General features: G+C 35.6%; 1 protein-coding gene across 1 annotated transcript in view; it reads left to right on the forward strand.

Annotated features, from left to right (window-relative positions):
• Positions 1-13889, forward strand: part of AGBL4 (ATP/GTP binding protein like 4) — an 891909-nt gene extending 878020 nt beyond the window's left edge. Inside the window, exons 12-13 of the mRNA XM_039319949.1 lie at positions 2506-2602; positions 12141-13889. Coding sequence (XP_039175883.1) covers positions 2506-2602; positions 12141-12258 — 215 coding nt within the window. The 3' untranslated portion in view covers positions 12259-13889. The remainder of the gene's footprint in view (positions 1-2505; positions 2603-12140) is intronic.
• Positions 13890-20338: the final 6449 nt, after the last annotated feature.

A 20338-nucleotide genomic window follows, 5' to 3' on the forward strand; every position in this document is an offset into this window, starting at 1 on the left:
GAAAGAAAAAATGAATGTTGAACTACAAGTAATCAGGGCTTTTTTTCTCATAGAACGCCCAGAATGGAGTTCCAGCACCTTTTTTGGATGGAATCTTGTAGGGTAGGCAACGCGGGTTGTATGACGTGTGTGAGTTCTGGCACTTTTTTTTTTTTTTAAAGCACTGCAAGTAATTATTAGTAAATTAGCAAAACCTGTTTCTAGTTTTTGGTAACAATCACAGCACTATGGCAAAGTAAATGTTGCTAGTCCCCAAAGAGGTTTCCTCCAAAGTTATTGGACTTCAGCTCCCATCATTTCCAGGGTCTCAGACATGTGGCTGGGGCTTATAGGAGATTGAGGCCAGCAGTTAGAGGGGAAAAAAGTGTAATAACCTTTTATCAGGGGTTCATAGTTTTGCTGTTCAGAGTCTGTACAGATGAAAAATCCAGCCAATAAGATGATCCATAGACATGGGATGCTCCAACACTGGAAGTTTTTAAGAAGAGACTGACAGCCATTTGTCTGAAATGGTATAGGGTTTCCAGCCTAGAAGGAGGTTGGATTAGATGACCTCCAAGGTCCCTTCCAACATTATTATTATTATTGTTATTATTTCTTTGCATGCAGGAAAAGATCATAAGGAGAAGTTGGATGAGAAAACAGATAAGAAACCTGAAACCGAATCAAGGAAAATCTAAATGCCATGCAGAAATTAAATACATGCATACCATAACCAAAGAAAAGTTGAAATTTGATGCACCTCTCTGTGGAAGGAAGAGGTCTTGTTTTCTTTAGTTGTAGGGTTATTTTTTTTCTTACTAAATCCTTCATTCAAACAGCTTATTTATCCACTTATGTCTTTTCTCCCATATGAGGAAAAGCAAACAGGATGGATCAGTTTTCATGAGAAAATGATCTGCGTTTGAACACTGGATGCAAATTGCAATTTAATAACAATGTTATCATAGAAACGCAAACAATATTATAGGATCACTTGAGTATATATTGCATAGAAAGACAGGATAAAAATGCTAGAAATAAAGAAATAAAATTCCAGAACAGCTGCAGTTACATTGTTATAAAAAGACTTGTTTATTCCATTTAGGTCTAAGTGACTGACAATGCCCAATGAAATTATGCTTAAAATGAGAAATAAATGTTTGTGCTGTATCTGGAAATACAAGATAGCTTTCCACTTCAATATGCAGAAATAGTGGCTGTGAAAACTGAATGCCAACATCAGAGACAAATTTCAGAAAATAATGTAGTTGTAGAAATCCAACAAAAATAACTGATACACCTAATTAAAAAAAAAACCCTAGTATATTGGATTATCCAATTAAGGCAGATATAAATGATTATTTTTTTTAAAATGCAGATCTTTCAAAATGACATGATAAGCAGAGAGGAGCATTAATTATTACTATTTTTGGGGAGACAAATTTTGCTGAACATGGTCTTTCTGGGAAACTCCATAATGTGAACATTTCAACTTAAATTTGTTTTGTTATCCCTGTAGTAATAAGTGAATAATAATGAAAAATTTATTTCAAACTTGGTATCATTATACATGATATCTGGGAACTCTGAAATGTTATATTTCCAATTATGGAAAATGTGTTAGATAATTACTGGTATTAATTTTGTATGACTCACAAATAGATTTTAGAACTGATAAAAATACATTTTTATTCAGAAAGAGGTGTATGCAAAATTGTAAACAATTCTTGCAGAACAATCAATACTGTATTCTGCTTCATTAAAAAAAAACCAGCACCATTTCATTTGCCTAATGGTTCTGATATTTGTTCATTCCTTCATTTAGTTGTGTGTGCTAAATTACAGAATACAAGATATAGTCTTAGAATATTTGACAATGAATTTATGGCAAATTTAACGCATTTGGGACTACAAAAAAACTGCTTCCTAAAAAGCTAATCCTTTGAATGTTTGTGCCTTTAAATGATGGATATACGTGATGCATCATTAGTTAGCAAAACTGTATTTTCTGCCACACAAAAACAGGGCAATCGTAAACTACTTCTTTGAGATTAACAGCAGCATGTGTAAGACCAATAAATCCTTGTAAGTCAGGAGTCCCCAACTCCCAGGCTGTGGCCCAGTACTGTTTGGAACCAGGACGCACTCGTCTGTTGCTTGCCTGGAACCACCCCCTCTCCTCCCCCCATCGCCACCCTCACTGCTGGTCCATAAAACCAGAAAGGTTGGGGACTGCTGCTGTTGGACGCTGAAGCAGAAAGAGCCCAAATCATAAAAATGAGTACAAATTAGATGGGCATCTTATGTTCAGATTAACAACAATCTATTTCTATGAATAAAAATAATTGCCATAGTTTTTATATAGCTTCTGATAATTAGTACATTCATCTCTGAAGATTTCACCTTTGCTGCATTATTAATCTACAAACACTTTATGTTCCATATCACGGTGATTGATTTCAATAGTTACTTTGGATTTCGAAAATAATTTAAAAATAATTAATCTTAACTGAACTCTGACAGATATGAAATTAGGACGGAATGTGGCCCGAACGTTTTTGGATTATTACAGACTAAATGCCATTACAGAGAGATCTTTAGTACCAGTTTCAAGTACATGGTAAGTTTTAAAAAACTATTTGTCTGCTTTTAATTTTCAACAATTTTTATTATTAAACTTGATTACAAACTTACAGTAGTATGCTTTGCCAGGTTAGCTAAGATTTACAGAGCTCTCCAGGTTTTATAGACTCTTATTCCACCAGTTTTCTTGCGTCTGAAATAAAAAAAAATGGAATAAGCACGTCTTTTATTTTTTCAGATGAATTTTGTAAAAGTCATTCCAAAAGTGGGTTGAGAGCTTATTCAGAGAAAAAATGTTTCCTTAGTTCATTTAATTTTAGAAATATTTTAACCTTGTTGATTTTTTTTCTAGAATCAACATTTTTTTCTTGTCCTAAATAAGTCTCCAGAAAGAACACTTAAATTTCTCAGATACTCACATGCTTGATTCCCTGACTCTATCATTGGTTTTCTATGAATTTCCATGTGAATTGTTTTTTTGGAAAATATAGTTGAGGATTATGGTTGTGACCTGAGAACCAGGTCTGTTGAATAAAAAAAAATTCTTTAAGAATGGGAAAGCTGATCAAGCAATTTTATGGATCTCCTTTTCATATTAAAAATGTAATACTGGCTGAAACTTCAGGATTGCATATGTCGTCAGATTATTTACAGGGAGATGTCATGAAGGAGAAACCTTTATATTTGCTCAATCAATAGGCATAATCAGCCTTTCTCATAATCAATTAGTTTTCCTTCAGAAATTTTAAGTGCTTCATCACTGGAGTTTTTTTTAGAAAAGACTGGACAACCAATCTATTCTGATTGAATTAGTTTATACATTTTTTTTCTTCTCTCTCCCTCTCTCCCTCTCTCTCTCTCTCTCTGTGTGTGTGTAATAGTAATAATAGTAATAGTAGTAAAGTTGGAAGGGACCTTGGAGGTCATCTAGTCCAACCCCCTGCTCAGGCAGGAAACCCTACACCATTTCGGACAAATGGCTGTCCAGTCTCTTCTTAAAAACTTCCAGTGTTGGAGCATTTACTGCTTCTGGAGGCAGGCTGTTCCACTGATTAATTGTTCTCACTGTCAAGAAGTTTCTCCTTAGATCTAGGTTGCTTCTCTCCTTGATTAGTTTCCACCCGTTGCTTCTTGTCCTGCCTTCAGGTGCTTCGGAAAATAGCTTGATTCCCTCTTCTTTATGGCAGCCCCTGAGATATTGGGATACTGTTATCATGTCCCCCCTTGTCCTTCTCTTCATTAAACTAGACATACCCAATTCTAGCAACCGTTCCTTATATGTTTTAGCCTCCAGTCCCCTAATCATCTTTGTTGCTCTTCTCTGTACTCTTTCTAGAGTCTCAACATCTTTTTTACATCGTGGTGACCAAAACTGGATGCAGTATTCCAAGTGTGGCCTTACCAAGGCATTGTAGAGTGGTATTAATACTTCACGTGATCTTGATTCTATCCCTCTGTTAATGCAGCCTAGCACTGTGTTGGCCTTTTTGGCAGCTGCAGCACACTGCTGGCTCATATTTAAGTGATTGTCTACTAGGACTCCGAGGTCCCTCTCACAGTTACTACTATTGAGCATGGTGCCACCTATGCTGTACTTGTGCATTTGGTTTTTCTTGCCTAAATGTAGAACCTTGCTTTTTTCACCATTGAATTTCATTTTCTTAGTTAGTGCCCAGTGTTCAAGTCTGTCCAGATCCTTCTGTATCTTAAGCCTGTCTTCTGGAGTGTTGGCTATTCCTGCCAGCTTGGTGTCGTCTGCAAATTTGATGAGTTCCCCATCTATCCCTTCATCCAAATCGTTGATGAAGATGTTGAAGAGCACTGGGCGTGTGTGTGTGTGTGTGTGTGTGTGTGTGTGTGTGTGTGTATCTGTGTGCGTGCAAGCACGCACATCTCTGAGTCAGTGTTGACTCCTGCTGAGTGATTGTCCACTTTTGTCAGCCATTATCTCCTTCTCAGGGCTGAGAGGGTCCAAGATCATCCATTTGATTCTGTGCCAAAATCAGAATTAGAACTCACTATCTCCCTGTTCCTAGCCTGGTGCCTTAATCAGTACACCAAACTGGCTCTCTGGTTTCAAGCTACCATTTATCTTTTATAGGAATTATATTCAGACTGTGCATATTTTGTACTTCTCAGCAGGTATAAGATACAGACATCCAAAAAATTTTCAAATTACCATCACCATCACTACCACTTTTCTCAGGTTGAGGATTAAATTCCACACCAGCAAGTTATTTGGAAAAATATCATATGTGTCTCCTACCTTTTTCCTTAATTCGACAATGTCTGGCCCCAAATATTTTTGAAGGAAAAAAATGATAGCAAGTCTAGCTCTAAAAGGAGAATACTTGTAAAGTTGGCGAAATTATGACAGTTAACATATGTACTGCTAAACTACTCATTCTACATGATTATAAAACCGCTCCTTAAATACAAGGTCTAAAAATCAGGCAAGTATCACATTATTTATTTACTAATTGACAGCATCATCGAAATTACCATGATTTTGCTGAGTTATCTTGTTAAAAATATGCTAAAGTGACTTTTAATTAATTTGATGCTTTATTTGGACTTTTTTTCCTTTTTGCGAGATGAGTGGAGGAAGGAGACAGCTGACCTATAACTGGGAACAGTAAATCCACCTTCCCAATTATTTCTACCCCAGACAAAACCATTGCTAAAACTCCCTACCATCACTACTGCATTTGAGTGATGTTGTTGTGTCATGATTCCATTAGCTGTACTCCTTTGTACTCCCTTTCATTTTCACCATTGTATCTGCTCACTTTTTTTTCCCTTTTACCAGTTTTTAGCCACTTTGAGTGATACTTGAGTATGAGAATGAGAACATATGGATGTCTGTATGTGCATATTGGGAAAGTGCTCTTAAGCTGCTACGCTGGGAATCAAAAAGAAATGTTTGTGTGGACTTGAATGGCATTGTATCATCAGTTATGCTTCAAAATATATTCAGAAACAGTACTTCAATCCTAACATAAGCACAGTACTCACTGAAGTAACTTGTCTTTTTTTTCCAATATTCATGCAAGCCTGATGAAAGATGCAGTAATTATTAAAGTTATTATATTTTAATGGTTTGATTAAAGCAGCAGTGTCTTTGCTTTGGACTTGTAAGAAACCTGACAAAAGTCATGTGTGTTTCACATGACGTTCAAAACATTTTTTAAATCATTTTCGAAGTGGGACTACCCTATTGTCAACTGTGCTATCAATCATCTCCCCAAAAGAGCTATGGTTGGCTCCCATGCTCTTATATGCTGAATAAAAATTGAGGACAAGCTTTTTCTCATAGGCATTTACATGGTAAAATTGCTCCAGAATTGTGCTGCCTCTTTAAAAATACCCCCCCGCCCCATTATATAATAATAGTAGTAAAGTTGGAAGGGACCTTGGAGGTCATCTAGTCCAACCCCCTGCTCAGGCAGGAAACCCTACACCATTTCGGACAAATGGCTGTCCAGTCTCTTCTTAAAAACTTCCAGTGTTGGAGCATTTACTGCTTCTGGAGGCAGGCTGTTCCACTGATTAATTGTTCTCACTGTCAGGAAGTTTCTCCTTAGTTCTAGGTTGCTTCTCTCCTTGATTAGTTTCCACCCGTTGCTTCTTGTCCTGCCTTCAGGTGCTTTGGAAAATAGCTTAATTCCCTCTTCTTTATGGCAGCCCCTGAGATATTGGAATACTGCTATCATGTCCCCCCTTGTCCTTCTCTTCGTTAAACTAGACATACCCAATTCTAGCAACCGTTCCTTATATGTTTTAGCCTCCAGTCCCCTAATCATCTTTGTTGCTCTTCTCTGTACTCTTTCTAGAGTCTCAACATCTTTTTTACATCGTGGTGACCAAAACTGGATGCAGTATTCCAAGTGTGGCCTTACCAAGGCATTGAAGAGTGGTATTAATACTTCACGTGATCTTGATTCTATCCCTCTGTTAATGCAGCCTATCAGACTGTTTTATTGTTCTTTCTTATTTGCATGAAGCTTTGGACTCTTTGGAGATGAACAACACTACAAAAATCAGTAACAATACTAGCAATCATTGTTATCTCTGCATTTCCATGTACTATGCATGAGCATTCATCTTCCTAAGACATCCCCTGGAAAAACTCATTTAGGGGTGTAAAAGGAAAAGAAAGCCACTATTAGGTACAGAGACTCTTCTTAGGCAGTAAATACAAGTATTCTAGGATTGAAAATTGGGGAAGCAATTGGAACAGAGGGAACCATTCCAGAATAACACCCTTTACTTCTTTACCTGAAGACTTCAGAATAGTTTAAGGCAGGGGGAAGAAGCTGGAATCCCAGACAACTCAAGTCTAATTTTGTGCAGCAGCAAATTGCATAAGAAATGGAACAGCTACTACAGTTTAAAGGCAAATTATATGTTTTGCTTCAGAAATTAATTTTTGTTTTCCCCCTTGTCAATTGATAATTATAATCTGCCAGTTTTACTCCTACGTGTGTCTGCACATTTTAAATGTAGATCTCAGTTCTTGTAGCTGCTGCTGAAGATAGAGGGGGAAAAAATCCTTTCAGCATTAAACTGTGACACATTTGCGTGGGCTAAATGAAAAAGATCCATTTGCGGAATTCAGAGAGATTTGCATTGCTTGGACAGCCTCCAGCAGGGCTCACCAAAATACCAGATTACAATAATTACCCTGTCAAATGCTTAGCAATCAAAATGTTGGCTGGAACAATGTAGCCCCACATTTTGAGTATAGGCATGGCATGGCAAATGCTTAAATGTAGAATGTGCTTTTTGCACAGCCGGGAGGGAAAGAAAAAAATGGATGGTTAACTGCTCTCTTGTAGAAGAAGCATCAGGAGCCGTTTTCATTCCATGCATAGTTGTCTACATTAGGACCATCCTATTCCCCTTTATTTTATATGAAACAAATACAAGTGGTCCTCGACTTACAACAGTTCATTTGGTGATCGTTCGAAGTTACAACAGCACTGAAAAAAGTGACTTATGACAATTCTTCACACTTACGACCCTGCAGCATTCCCACAGTCACGTGATTTACATTCAGATGCTTAACAATTGAGTCACATTTATGACGGTTGCAGTGTCTTGTGGTCACGTGATCCCCATTTGTGACCTTCTGACATGCAAAGTCAAAGGGGGAAGCCAGATTCACTTAACAACCGTGTTACTACTTTCACAACTGCAGTGATTCACTTAACAAATGTGGCAAGAAAAGTCATAAAATGGGACATTTAACAAATCTCTCACTTGGCAAGATAAATTTTGGGCTCCATTGTAGTTGTCAGTTGAGGACTACCTGTATTAATATAGATTCAGGTATTGATGAAATGACTTTGTGATGTTTCTTTGCATTTCAAGTACTTTATCCCATTTTGTTTTTAGCCCTATCTATGTTGCTTTAAAGTAATCCTTCTTGCAGATGAATACGTTCCAGGAATGTGTTGCAATAGAAACTAAGGCTACCCAATCTAGAGTGCAAAAGTCTTGACAATCACTAGATGGCAGTAAAGAATTAGTTTTCTACCTAATAGCCATTTGCATTTTTTGCAACCCAGATATAATAGTCCTAATGTATCTTAAGGTGGTCCAAGAAGAGCTCAATCAAAGACGGTGTTGAACTCCAGTATTTGGCTGGATTTCAACCATTTGTAATCTATGCTGGAACTGAATTTGAAAAGAAGGCAGGGTCAAGTCTGGTTTCTGCAGGCAATTTTATGACACTGAATTTCCCTCAATCTAATGGGAAACAGGAATCTCTTGCAGTATTGGATATATAAATTTATCAAAAGAAAGTTGCAATCATGCATGTGTATATCGATACATTTTGCTCTTAGCTAATATTACTACTGTTCTATAATACCAGGCTCCCTTATGAAATATCTGAAGTCTCCAGAATTTCTGACTCACAGATTCTGTAAATTTTAAATATTTTCTTTAGTGCTTTACATTAAAAAAATATTTGCAACAAGATGTGTTTGCAATAAATACTTTTAGAAAGAGATTCAGTTCTTAAATGAGATGGGTGAGAAAAAAAAAATCTTAGTTCAGTCCTAATCCACTTCCTTAATTCTATTAAGTAAATGATAGTGTTTATTCCATCTTGTTGGTAATAAATAAATTCTCAAGAATATAGTGATATAATTCAATGTTATGAACCTGACTTGATGGATTTGTCACAACTTTTATCATCTGGTGTCAGGTGTTTGATTGCAATTTTGGTTCCCACCTTGGAACCAAATTGAATATGTGGGCATTTAAAATGTGGACTCTATTAGCATTTCAGTTGTTTGTTTCTCAGATCATGCAAAAGGACCATTGAACTCTGTTGTCCATCCATCCTGCTCCTCCATTTAACCAGAGAACCTCTATTGTCAACGATGCCTGCTCACAGAGTATTTTTAGTAGCGAACAGCCACATGTGATTGCCCATCACAACTATGCAATCCCTAAAACTCCGCAAGCTTGGCCAAGAAAACTACTCACCCCAGCAGTACAAAATATACAGTGTTGAGGAAGAAAGAAGTAATTCTACAGATTACATCTAATTCTCTGATTCTTTTCTCCAGCTTATCTTTTTATACAGGGAACTATATGGAGGACTGATTATTACAGTATTTTATTGTGCTGGCATCCTACATCCCCATATAATTTCAGGAAACGTTAGCATTCATTTTATTTCCCTTGTTACATTTGAATTTATATCATGCCTTTTCTCCAGAAATTCAAGATAACCTACAATAGAGTCCCAATTTTTCTCTGAACAAACTAATTGGATAAGTTAGGCAAAGCTTCCATGATTAAAGATGGAGCTGAATGTGGGTCTCCTCAGTCCTAGTTGAGCATCTTAACCGTTAAGAATCATGGTTCTGATTTTCTCTTGTCTGCCGGATCCCACCAGTTTAATTACCCTAGCTAACAGTTTCTGAACAGGTAAAATGCACTTCTGTGGGTCATGCTTGGCCTGCCTTTCTTTCAACTGCCTGTCAATAACTGTTTTGCTACCTGATTTGTGTTCCTGTGTGTGTTTACTACTTTAAACTGCCAGACAGAAACAAGAACCTTCCTACAGAGCTCTGCTTAATTAATTTTGGGACTCTCAGGGAAAGGCATTTGACATAATTAGGAATTATGGATGTTGGCTGTCCATCCTGTTTTAAACTGATTGCTTGTTAATGGCCAGAAACATTGGCTTGAGTTTCCTTGATGGTAAATTGGGAGACTGACTTAATGTCTTGTTCAGGCTGGGCTGAGGTTTTTTCCACAGATTTTCAACATTTCAATGGGGGAGGAAAAGGATCCCTAAATTCTCATTTCCATGGGGTCTTCTGCAAAACAACACCTGATTACAGATCTGTCCGTACTTGAAGCCTTGGCCACCAAATAGTTCCTTATTTAAGGGAGGAATTCCAAAAAAATGCACTACCCTCAACTTTCAACAGTGTAAAGCTCCATCTCCAGCAAAAGAACTAATCTGTTTCTCACTCCCTTTCACACACACTCAGAGATAAAGAGCAAAAATGATTGACTACCTACACCCTCCTTTCATGGGCACACATGTTCATATAAAAATTGAAACAAGATTTTTAACTCTACTTTTTACTCTCAAATTTTGAACTCTCTCTTTTCCTAATTTTACCAGCTGTTCTGTATAAGCTAGGGGGAAGAAAGGAAAAGTCTATTTTTGCCAGTATGAAGGACAAAGAATTATAAAAGTAGCATGTTTATGAAACCTACATGAAATCGTAAAGCAGTCTTAGAAGTGCTGTATCTTTTGTGAATCTGATGCCGAATTAATAAATTGCCCTTGTTTCCCACTTATATAATGCATTCCCAAGAGTAGCTAAGTGGATCTGTATTATAGGCTTTGTTGAGTGCTAGTAAAGATTTTTTCTTTTTCCCACACATTTTGAAAAATTCTTTATTGTGCTGCTGGAATCTCCATTTTACTTCAAGCATATTACAGTATAGTGAGTTTACATGCTGCCTTATTATTGCTGTTGAGCTTGACTACTATATTAGTTTCAAAGTCAAAATATTTCCAAAATTTCTACATTATATAGTACGTTTCTCACTGATTTGTGCACTATCCAGACACCTGAGCTTATTGAGTAGTTTAGAAGTATGGTAGACAAATAAGCAGGAACTGATTAAATAATTAGGATGGGTTTCTGTTTCACATAAAAACATTCTATTGGTGAAATGATTTCTGAACAACAACACCTGAGACACTAGATATATGCTGGTATTTCACTAGCCAGTTTGCTAGCTTCTGCAGAGTATATCTGAAACCAAACTTTGCAACAGATGTTACATCTTTATATCCTGCCTGTGTTCAACAGAGCAGAATTACCCATAATCAGTCATTACTAAATGCCACGTAAGTGATAACTTTCCTCCCTTTTTAAATTATTTGGATGTTTATAAATTTCTATTGCCTCTCTAATAATTCTGGGAAAACAGCTGTTACCTCATAACAGGATGGTGATATTCTCGAAGTTTTATGACTTGTTGTCCCTTGTCAATAGACTTCAGCCAAACTGATTGCCCTATGTTTTTAAGCCTAATGTTCTTTTAAAATTATTTCTGCATGTTATGGAGCATCCAGTTTCTCTAATGTAACCATCCCCACACTTACAATTTTATTTTATACATTCCCTTAATTTTTAGCTTCAGGAGTTTATACTTATTAGACGGTAGCAGTTATTATGTCTTGTGTGCCATCCTATATTTTGCTCCTATACATTTTTTTCCAGCATTTTTTTATATTGTCATACTTAAAGAAATGCACACTTTCATAACGCTAGAAGTGATATACTTTATCTTGTGTTTATACCTAAGCATAGTCATCCAGCTGCCAGGTATTTTTTTTTTAATCCCAACTCAGAATGGACTTGATAAGGAAAAAAATATATACCAATAATAGTACAAACTGTGATGTTTTGGGGGATGTTCTCTGTGTATGTGCATTTATGTTGTTATGTTGTTTATTATATATTCATTACTTAGAAAGGCATTATAAGATACTGATTTCGGTGGGGTGACAATGCAAAGCAATAACTTAAGCCTAGCCATTTGGTCCTCAAGTGAGAACTCAGATTATTCAACAACAGAATGTTAAATCTGAATGTCCCTTATATCCATACATATTTAAACTACATCATTTGTGTTTATTTGAATCATTTTCATGGATTTATGGATTACTTCAGATATAATGGATATTGGGGAAATGTCCAGAAGAATTTTTTGGCTGTTGTATCTAAAGTCCACCAAACTGGAGCCTGTTATGCTGAATATTTAATGTATTAACAAGAGCTTCACGTCTATTTGTGAGCATATAAGATTCTTTCAGCCCAAATAGAAACCCAATCTGTAGCGGACTGGCATTGTCCTGCATAATTTTAAGGTGTTTGTTGTATGTTCATTGATTATGAAATTAAAAGACTATTTTGAGTGTGTTGAAACAATTACGATGTTGGTTGGCAGTTTAACTTTGCCAACAGATTACCATCGAATGTAGAATGTAATTACTCATCTACCTTGTGCATTTTCCCTATTGACAGGAAAGAAAAAGCAATTCCCTATAGATGTTCCTACCATCGGATCCAAGGGAACAATCAAGCTGCCAACAAACCAGAGAAGAGAACCCATACAACTCTTAAGCACACTCACTCATCATAAATCACTAAAGAGAAATATCTTTCAGAAGAAATATAAGAAGCAAGTTATATCAGCACTTTTTCTGTTTAAAATGGATGATTATGATCAATCCTCCTTCCAGCCAATTAATTTTATGAAAGGATGCAAAATGTTTTTCTTACAAATGTTACTATTGACACATTATTCACTGATTTATCACAAGTCTTATTTTGCAAAAACAAGCTATTAAATATAGAGTCTTCATTCTTATTCAGCCACGTGGAATGCTTAACATAAAAATACAAATAGAAAAATTTTGTCCTATCTTATTTTGAAGCACGAAGCCCTATAATGGACTGAATCTCAAAGAAAGTAGGGGTTATTTTCCCATGATGCTGGATGCTTTCTACATTTATTACCTTTTAAGCCAAAGTATTGTTTGCAAAGATTGTAGGTTAAAATATGTAATGTACATGAATGGAGTATTGTGCAATTTAATATGTATATATTGTAATACTCCTTGAAATGGTTTTCGCTGATTTTTAATAGTTTTTGTTTAATTGAAATTGCATGTATATGGCACAACTTTATTCATACTTGTAACTACCTAAAACAATGATCTCCATCCTCAAGGCACATTGTGACTCCAAATTCAAGAAATTTGGCTATATTGGCTAGGAAATTCTGATAGGTTAGTACAAATGCATCTGAAGGGCGTCAGATTGAAGAAGATGGTTGTAAAGGGAACTGAATTTGTTGACCAAGGTAAAACCAGCTAAACATATGCAATAGCATAATAAATAAAGCCTGCATTATTATCCCTTTATCACTTATATAAATAGATCATAGTAAAGCATAAAAGAACATTGTAAAAGAGTATCAGAATAAGTGAAATTTGAGCCATTTAAATAAAAGAAAAGTACAGTCCTGTACATTTGACCTTTACATTTAACTAAATAAAACTTCAGCTTATTTCAGCTCTATGCCTGAGATTGTCAGAAGGCAATCTGTTAGTTATTTCATAGGGGTAAAGGAGCCAGGGAGTGAAAATCTTATCTCCTTCACTGCTTTTTCATCTGAGCAGTTGACGGTCACATTTTTTTATTAGGATTATGCACACAGATCTGGCAATCAGAACAAGAGGAACTGATGTGTAATATTCAGTTGTATGTCCTTATCTATTTACAAATAAGTACAATAAGTTGGATAGGAGCATATGTGTAAGAAGAGTGGTAGCCTGCAAAAGGAAGAAAACAAGAAATATGAAGATTTTGTTGAAAGCCAATATAAATTCCATGCTATTAGAATTTCAAAGTTGAGAGTTAAATTGTATGCAATTTCAAGGAAGGATGAGTCCTAAAATGTATAAAGTAAACATTATATTTTTTTTCTGGTCCTATAGGCTGATTAATCACTAACATAGATGTTTTGATAATAAAAAACAAGGTAGATGGAGAGCAAATAATTGATTAATTGCTCCTAGTTAAGCTTAGTGTCTAGTGTTGGGTTCTGAAAGGCTTCAGATGCATATTTTTAACTGATTTACAGGATGAACAATAGCAATTCAAATTTTATATTGAAACCAAATGTTTACAAAAGTTGTAGATTTGAATAGATTTGTGTTATGTTATAAAGTAAATTAAGTAAACTCTGGGAATTTGCTTTTGGAGCATTAAATAAATTGTATGAAAGGTTGCTTGTATTTACTTCCTAATTTTGTTTACTGTCTATATTTCTTTATCAGTTCAGATTTCTTAAAAGACACAATAATTTACTAGCATTTTCACAGATTTTCTTATCCTTGTCTTCAACTACATTTTGAATGGAATTGCTGACAAATATTCTTCAATTGCCCTTCCTCCCAATACATATATACTGTAATTGCTTAAAGCAATTTTAGTTTAGCATGCTTAAACCAGATTACATTAGTTCCTCTTTTTCAAGCTGTTGGTTGCCATCAGCTCCCTCCTTGATGCAGTCTGGATGACACGTTCAAACATCTTATCTAAATCCAGATACATATTTAAAATATGCTAGGCATAATTTGCTTAATAGAAACAGAATGTTTGGTAGAAATGAATTTAGAATTTTGTTTAATGCTGAAAAGAATTTCATATTTAAATGACAGTTCTTATTTAAACACCTAATGAGAAGGAAGGACTCACTGGAGAAGGGCCTAATGCTGGGAAAGATTGAGGGCAATAGAAGAAGGGGACAACAGAGAATGAGATGGCTGGATGGAGTCACTGAAGCAGTAGGTGTGAACTTAAATGGACTCCAGAAGATGGAAGAGGACAGGAAGACCTGGAGGAACATTGTCCATGAGGTCGCGATGGGTCGGACACAACTTCACAATTAACAACAACAACAACTTATTTAAAAAAAACATTGTATGGGATTTGATTATTTTCAGTAAGATTTAATTTCAGCCAGATCTCAATATTTCCAATAACAAGAATTAGCTTTTAATGTCACTAAGGCATCTCAGATGATACAGATATATGTGTTTATGATCTCTCTTATTAGTAGATTAACTTAGAAAATATACTGAGAGAAGGATCTTGGGAATCCTAGTGGACAATCACTTAAATTTGGGCTACAGCTGCCAAAAAAGCTAACTCAGTCCTAGGCTGCATTAACAGAGGGATAGAATCGGGGCATGTGAAGTACTAGTACTGCTTTATAATGCCTTGGTAAAACCACACTTTGAGTATTGTATCTACTTTTGGTCGCCACAATATAAAAAAAATATTGAGACTCTAGAAAGGGGGCAGAGAAGAGCAACAAAGATAAATAGGGGGCTGGAGGCTAAAACATACGAAGAACAATTGTAGGAATTGGGTATGTCTAGTTTAATGAAAAGAAGGACTAGGGGTGACATGACAGCAGTGTTCTACTATCTAAGGATCTGTCACAAAGAAGAGGAGGGTCAACCTATTCTCCAAAGCACCTGAAGGCAGGACAAGATGCAATGGATGGAAACTAATCAAAGAAAGATCCAACCTAAAACAAAGGAAAATTTCCTAACAGAACAATTAGTGGAATGACTTGTGTGCAGAAGATGTGTTGCTCAACATTGGAAGTTTTTAAGAAGTGATTGATTGGACAAACATTTGTGTGAAATGACATAGAGTTTCCTGCTTGAACAGGGGATTGGTCTAGAAGATTTCCAAGGTCCCTTCCTACTTTGTTATTCTATTATTCTATTACTGGGGGGAAAACAATAAACTGATTTTCATCCACTGCAAAATAAACAACAGTGTAGAGGGTTTTTCATGCAATTAACTCCCATTTACCCTGACTGGGAATTTGTTTCTTATAGATGAAGCTGTGCATAAAAATTCCTTAAGTTCCACAAATGGAATGGAAATGAAAAAAATGCCCCCTTTTCCAGATCTTTTGGTTTTCTGCTGGAACTTAGAAGACCTTACTGTGTTGATGAAGCAGTTCACAACAACAAATTTGAGTAGTTAGACTATTTATACAGCATTATTAAAAAGTTATTTTTGGAAAATAAAATGTATTGTGAAATAGACTTCAAGTCCTTGATAGTGTCCTGTTTGGGTGATAAAATTACATATCTATGTAGATCTAATCAATGTGGTGTGTGTGTGTGTGTATGTGTGTGTGTGTTTGCGCGCAACAGAAATTTTATCAAATTTTAGGAACAAACTTGATGCATAGGAATAGATAAATTTCATACATGGTCGTCTCTATCCTATCCTAAAATTCTAATTATACTACTAAAATTGAATAACAATCAACTCCACCCATTTTTCAAAACAAGAAGCGAATTAATTTGTTTTGCATGCATTCTTTTGTTCTGACCAGAAAATTCAACTGCAAACATCAACACAAATAGTTTTAGTTGAAATAAATTATTTCTGTCAGTGGAATTAGGTACTGTAGGAGGGAGGCTATATTTGCAATTATTATTATTATTGCTCTGGTTTTAACTTTCTTCTAAGCCATCAAAAACTACTTTATCCCTAAGTTTAAAAACCTAGAAACAGAAAATAAGCTGTCTCCTTCATGAGGGGACAGCAATGTAATTTTAGGTTTTATCTATTTATGCCAATATTGTATATGGAGTTCCTGGGTGAAGATTCTACAGAGGAGAAAAAGAATATTTCTATAGCAATTTTATGACATTTGCTGGTATGGATAAAATGAACAGAGTTTAAAATCACCAGGCTTGCTATCTCAAGGAGACAGGTGAATTATTCCAGCTATCACTGTTTCATGCTATAGCAAATAGAGAAGCATTGAAGTAATTGAATAGTTCATATGCAGGAAACCACAGTGAACTGATACAACTTTAAAAGGAACAATATATATACAGTATACAGCTGCAAGTTCAGAGAGAAAAGAAGAAGCGGAAGAGGATGAGGAAAAAGTTGCTACCTTACCGGAAGATAGCAAAAAAGATAGGTGTTGATGGTCTTTTCAAGACTGTTATCTCTACAGTATTTCTTCTAGAGAGCCATGGTTTTCCCTTAAGCTTCAGACAAGAATGAATAAGAGAATAAGGCTACAGGTACCTGTGCCTCTTTAATGAAAATAAATTAAGATCAAATCATTTTTTTGTATTTATTAAACTGTATTGGATGCTTGGCTCTAATGGATTCTGACCTGTGTACACAATTAGAAAAAAATAACTCATAAAAACAGCTAAAAACCATGATATCATAACCTGTTTTGTTTCAAACTAGTTGCAGCAGAAGGCCAACTATTCTTATGTAGAATAATGAGTGCATGGTAAAAGTATACTAGTAACTGCTGTTATTTTATTGTGCATCGTTTAGGGACAAACCCTAATACATGAGAGTTCTATGCCTCTTTTTTGCCTGCATATTCATCCCATCTTGTTGTGAGCAGATGGTAGAAATTCTTGAACCGTATTTTAAAAATGTAAATAAAGGCTGGACTAATCCCATCTTTGATACTTCTTCCCCAATAGGAAAACTTTTTTTTATTCAGATAAGCTTTTAGCATCAGAGTTGACACTGTTCTGTTGTTCTCTACTCTGATGGATGCTGGATCCTTCATACTGATTTGTTTTCATTTGTTACATTTTAATGTTTTAATCACAATTCTGAATTTTCATCTGAAACGGTTTGTAGTAGAAGATAACAGTTGAATGAAGAACTCTGATGTATTAATGTATCCAGAGCAGTTTCAAGACAAAGTAAATACATGACAAACTAAGCCTTTCCCAAAGTACATATAAATCTCTTAAAAACTGTTGCCAGATGAAGTGTCATGAAAGCTAGCTGGAAGAATGTCATAAGAGGAACAGAATGATATGGGGTAATTGTCCATAATGCAGCAGTGACTGAATAAGCAGAATTTAGAATCAATATTTTGATTGTGATTGCTTAATCATGGTAAAATGTGGAAGATAATGATAAAGATTGTAGTAGTTGCTCATTCTGGTTCAATTGGGTGGATGTAATAATATAGTAAATTATAATAATTTTTCTTAGGTTTTGATTATTTCTAGATAAATTGACTGCATATTCAATTCAGGTGAACGTGCATATTTTTAGGATTGCTCCTACTCACTGCTCCACATATTGTAGGAATAAGTACAATAGATAATACAATGGCACTTGCTTAATGGAGACTACTTTTTCTGTATATTCTAGATCCTAAATGTGTATTTCCAAAGCTAAGAAATCATAGATCCATTGCAATCATTTCATGAACACTGAAACTTCTAGGGACTCTCTCATTGGAAATTTTAAATCTGATTCAAATCACAAATCACACCAGGAAATCAATTAAGATTTTCAGTCTTAGCTAACATGTCAACAATGTAACCAACTGAATAGAGACCCATATTGTTAATACTTGGTTTAATAAAGTTTGTTAACATTATTTATGCTATAGTTTGTATGTGCATCCCAAATTAAATACTAACATTTGTTGACTTTCATCTTTCTGATTAATAAAAGCAATATCTTTGCTACTTCTTTGCATACTTAAAAGCTGTAGGTGGTAAGAAATACAGGATGTGAGCCTTGGAAAAACCATGCTAAGGCTGATTAATTGTAGATAAGCCTCTTTCTCCTGCCTTTTCATCTTTATTTCTTATTTAGGAATGTTATAGTAATAGAATGGTTTTTAATAAGGTCTTAGCTTTTTGCTGCACTCATCACTTTTTAAGTCTCAAACTTTGAATGTTAACCATTCAGGGACAGCTAAGGAAACACAAAAGCTAGAATAAAATTGAGATCAGATCATTGAGTGTTACTGCTATGATTTTTTTAATGCCTAGATCAGTGTTTCTCAACCTTGGCAACTTTAAGATGTGTGAATTTCAACTCCCAGAATTCCCCAGTTGGTCAGGGACCACAGGGAATGAAAATGCAGATCTGATTAATGATACTGCAAAAGCATGAGGTATTTATTTTTGAAAAATCTGAAAAACGTTGCAATGTGGAAGTCAATGCACCACCAATAGAAATGAAATAAAACAGTTTAAACTAACAGCATTTTAATCTAATATAAACTGTCTTCCATGTTTGTGTGCTGTGTGCTGGTCATCTCAGTGGAACAAAGGATAATATAGTTGAAGGAAGAGAATAAGAAGAATGAACCAGGACCCCTCTTAGTAAAGCCACTATTTGTGCTATTGTGCTAGATATAGGTAGAGACAGTGGCCTGAATTCGTTTGTGAGGCATTCTGAGTTTGTCAAAATATTCATCCATGTTGCAGCTTCATATCAATTCCAATGTCAATTTCAGTGGTCTAGAAGAGACAATCCCCCTTTGAATTAATTCTGGGACACTCTGAAACAGCAAAACTTGCCACCATGACTTCACTGAAACTAAGAAGAAATGTTAACTTTCCTCCTAAAGTCTATATATTGTGGAAGTTTGGCCTCCGTTGTGATAATATAGTAATCTACATTTTATACAGTTTGTAGAAAATAGCTATCTGGTTCTAGTAAGGAAGGCATTGGGAAAACTGAATTATCCAGTTCTGGAAAAGCAGAGCTGAAACATTTTCCTATAAACTGGAGAAAATATTTAATAAAGGACCATGGGATAAGACTTCAGTATGACATAGACAGCTTGTGGTAAGAGCCTAATTCTTGATTTAAACCATGGCTATCCTGAGACTCCTTCAACTCCCCATATATGCAGAATGATCTAGAGTATTGTCCAAAAATCAGAGGCCCTAGTAACTGAATTCTAATCCCATGCTATGGATTATCCAATTTTCTGGGGTCCATTTGGTACACTGAGCTAAACTACTAACATAAATGAACCTGGGCTGTATGAGCCATAACCATCATAAATAGTAGCATGTTGCAATTCCATCAGAACCATACTTTGTTACTGCCTTCCTAGTCCTGGATTAGTGTGGTTGATATCTTCATTAAAGTGATGGAGATGGGAGAAGCCATATGAATTTAGTTTGGCAAAAATAAAGCTCCTCGTGATTACTATGTAGTGGTTTGCCATAGGCTACGAAGGTGTGAGAAGACACTTTATAAACTTTAAATGGTTGCAGTTCTAAGGGAATTATATTTCAAGCAAAATGCCCAGTATTATTTCTGTCAGGCAAGAGAGACTCCCATTCTGTGACTATTCTAACTATCTCCTAGAATACTTTTCGGATGAGGCATTGATCACCCTCTCATTCTAGTTAGTTGGAGCCAGATTCTGTGTTTCCAATGCTGATGGCAGGAGGAAAACCAACAGTCCATTTCCCAATAGTTAACAGAGATGAAACAGCCGGAAGAAAACATGCATATATTTGCACTTTTAAGGGCCAATGACTTTTGTGGTTGAGAATGATAGGTTGCAAAGTATTTTGGGTGGAGTGTGCAGTTTGACCCAGCAAGTGGAGATAGAAACAGATTATTGGTGTAATTAATCACTGTTTGCCTTGAAAGGCCTATGCTTGTTTCTAAAATGCACTTTGCGTTTTTGTCAATAAAAAAAGCAGTTCATTGCATTCACTTGTTTGTGCATAAACTTTCTCTTTATTGACGCAATGGAAAATGGAAGTCTTTTATATATGGTTGATATTCTTATGTGAAATTGAGTTTCCATGCAGCAACTGGATCTGAACACAACGGAGTAAGTGGACCTGGCCAAAAATAGACAT

Source organism: Crotalus tigris, unplaced genomic scaffold, assembly GCF_016545835.1.
Source record: "Crotalus tigris isolate CLP2741 ecotype Arizona unplaced genomic scaffold, ASM1654583v1 scf7180000023617.9722795, whole genome shotgun sequence".
Lineage (NCBI taxonomy): Eukaryota > Metazoa > Chordata > Lepidosauria > Squamata > Viperidae > Crotalus > Crotalus tigris.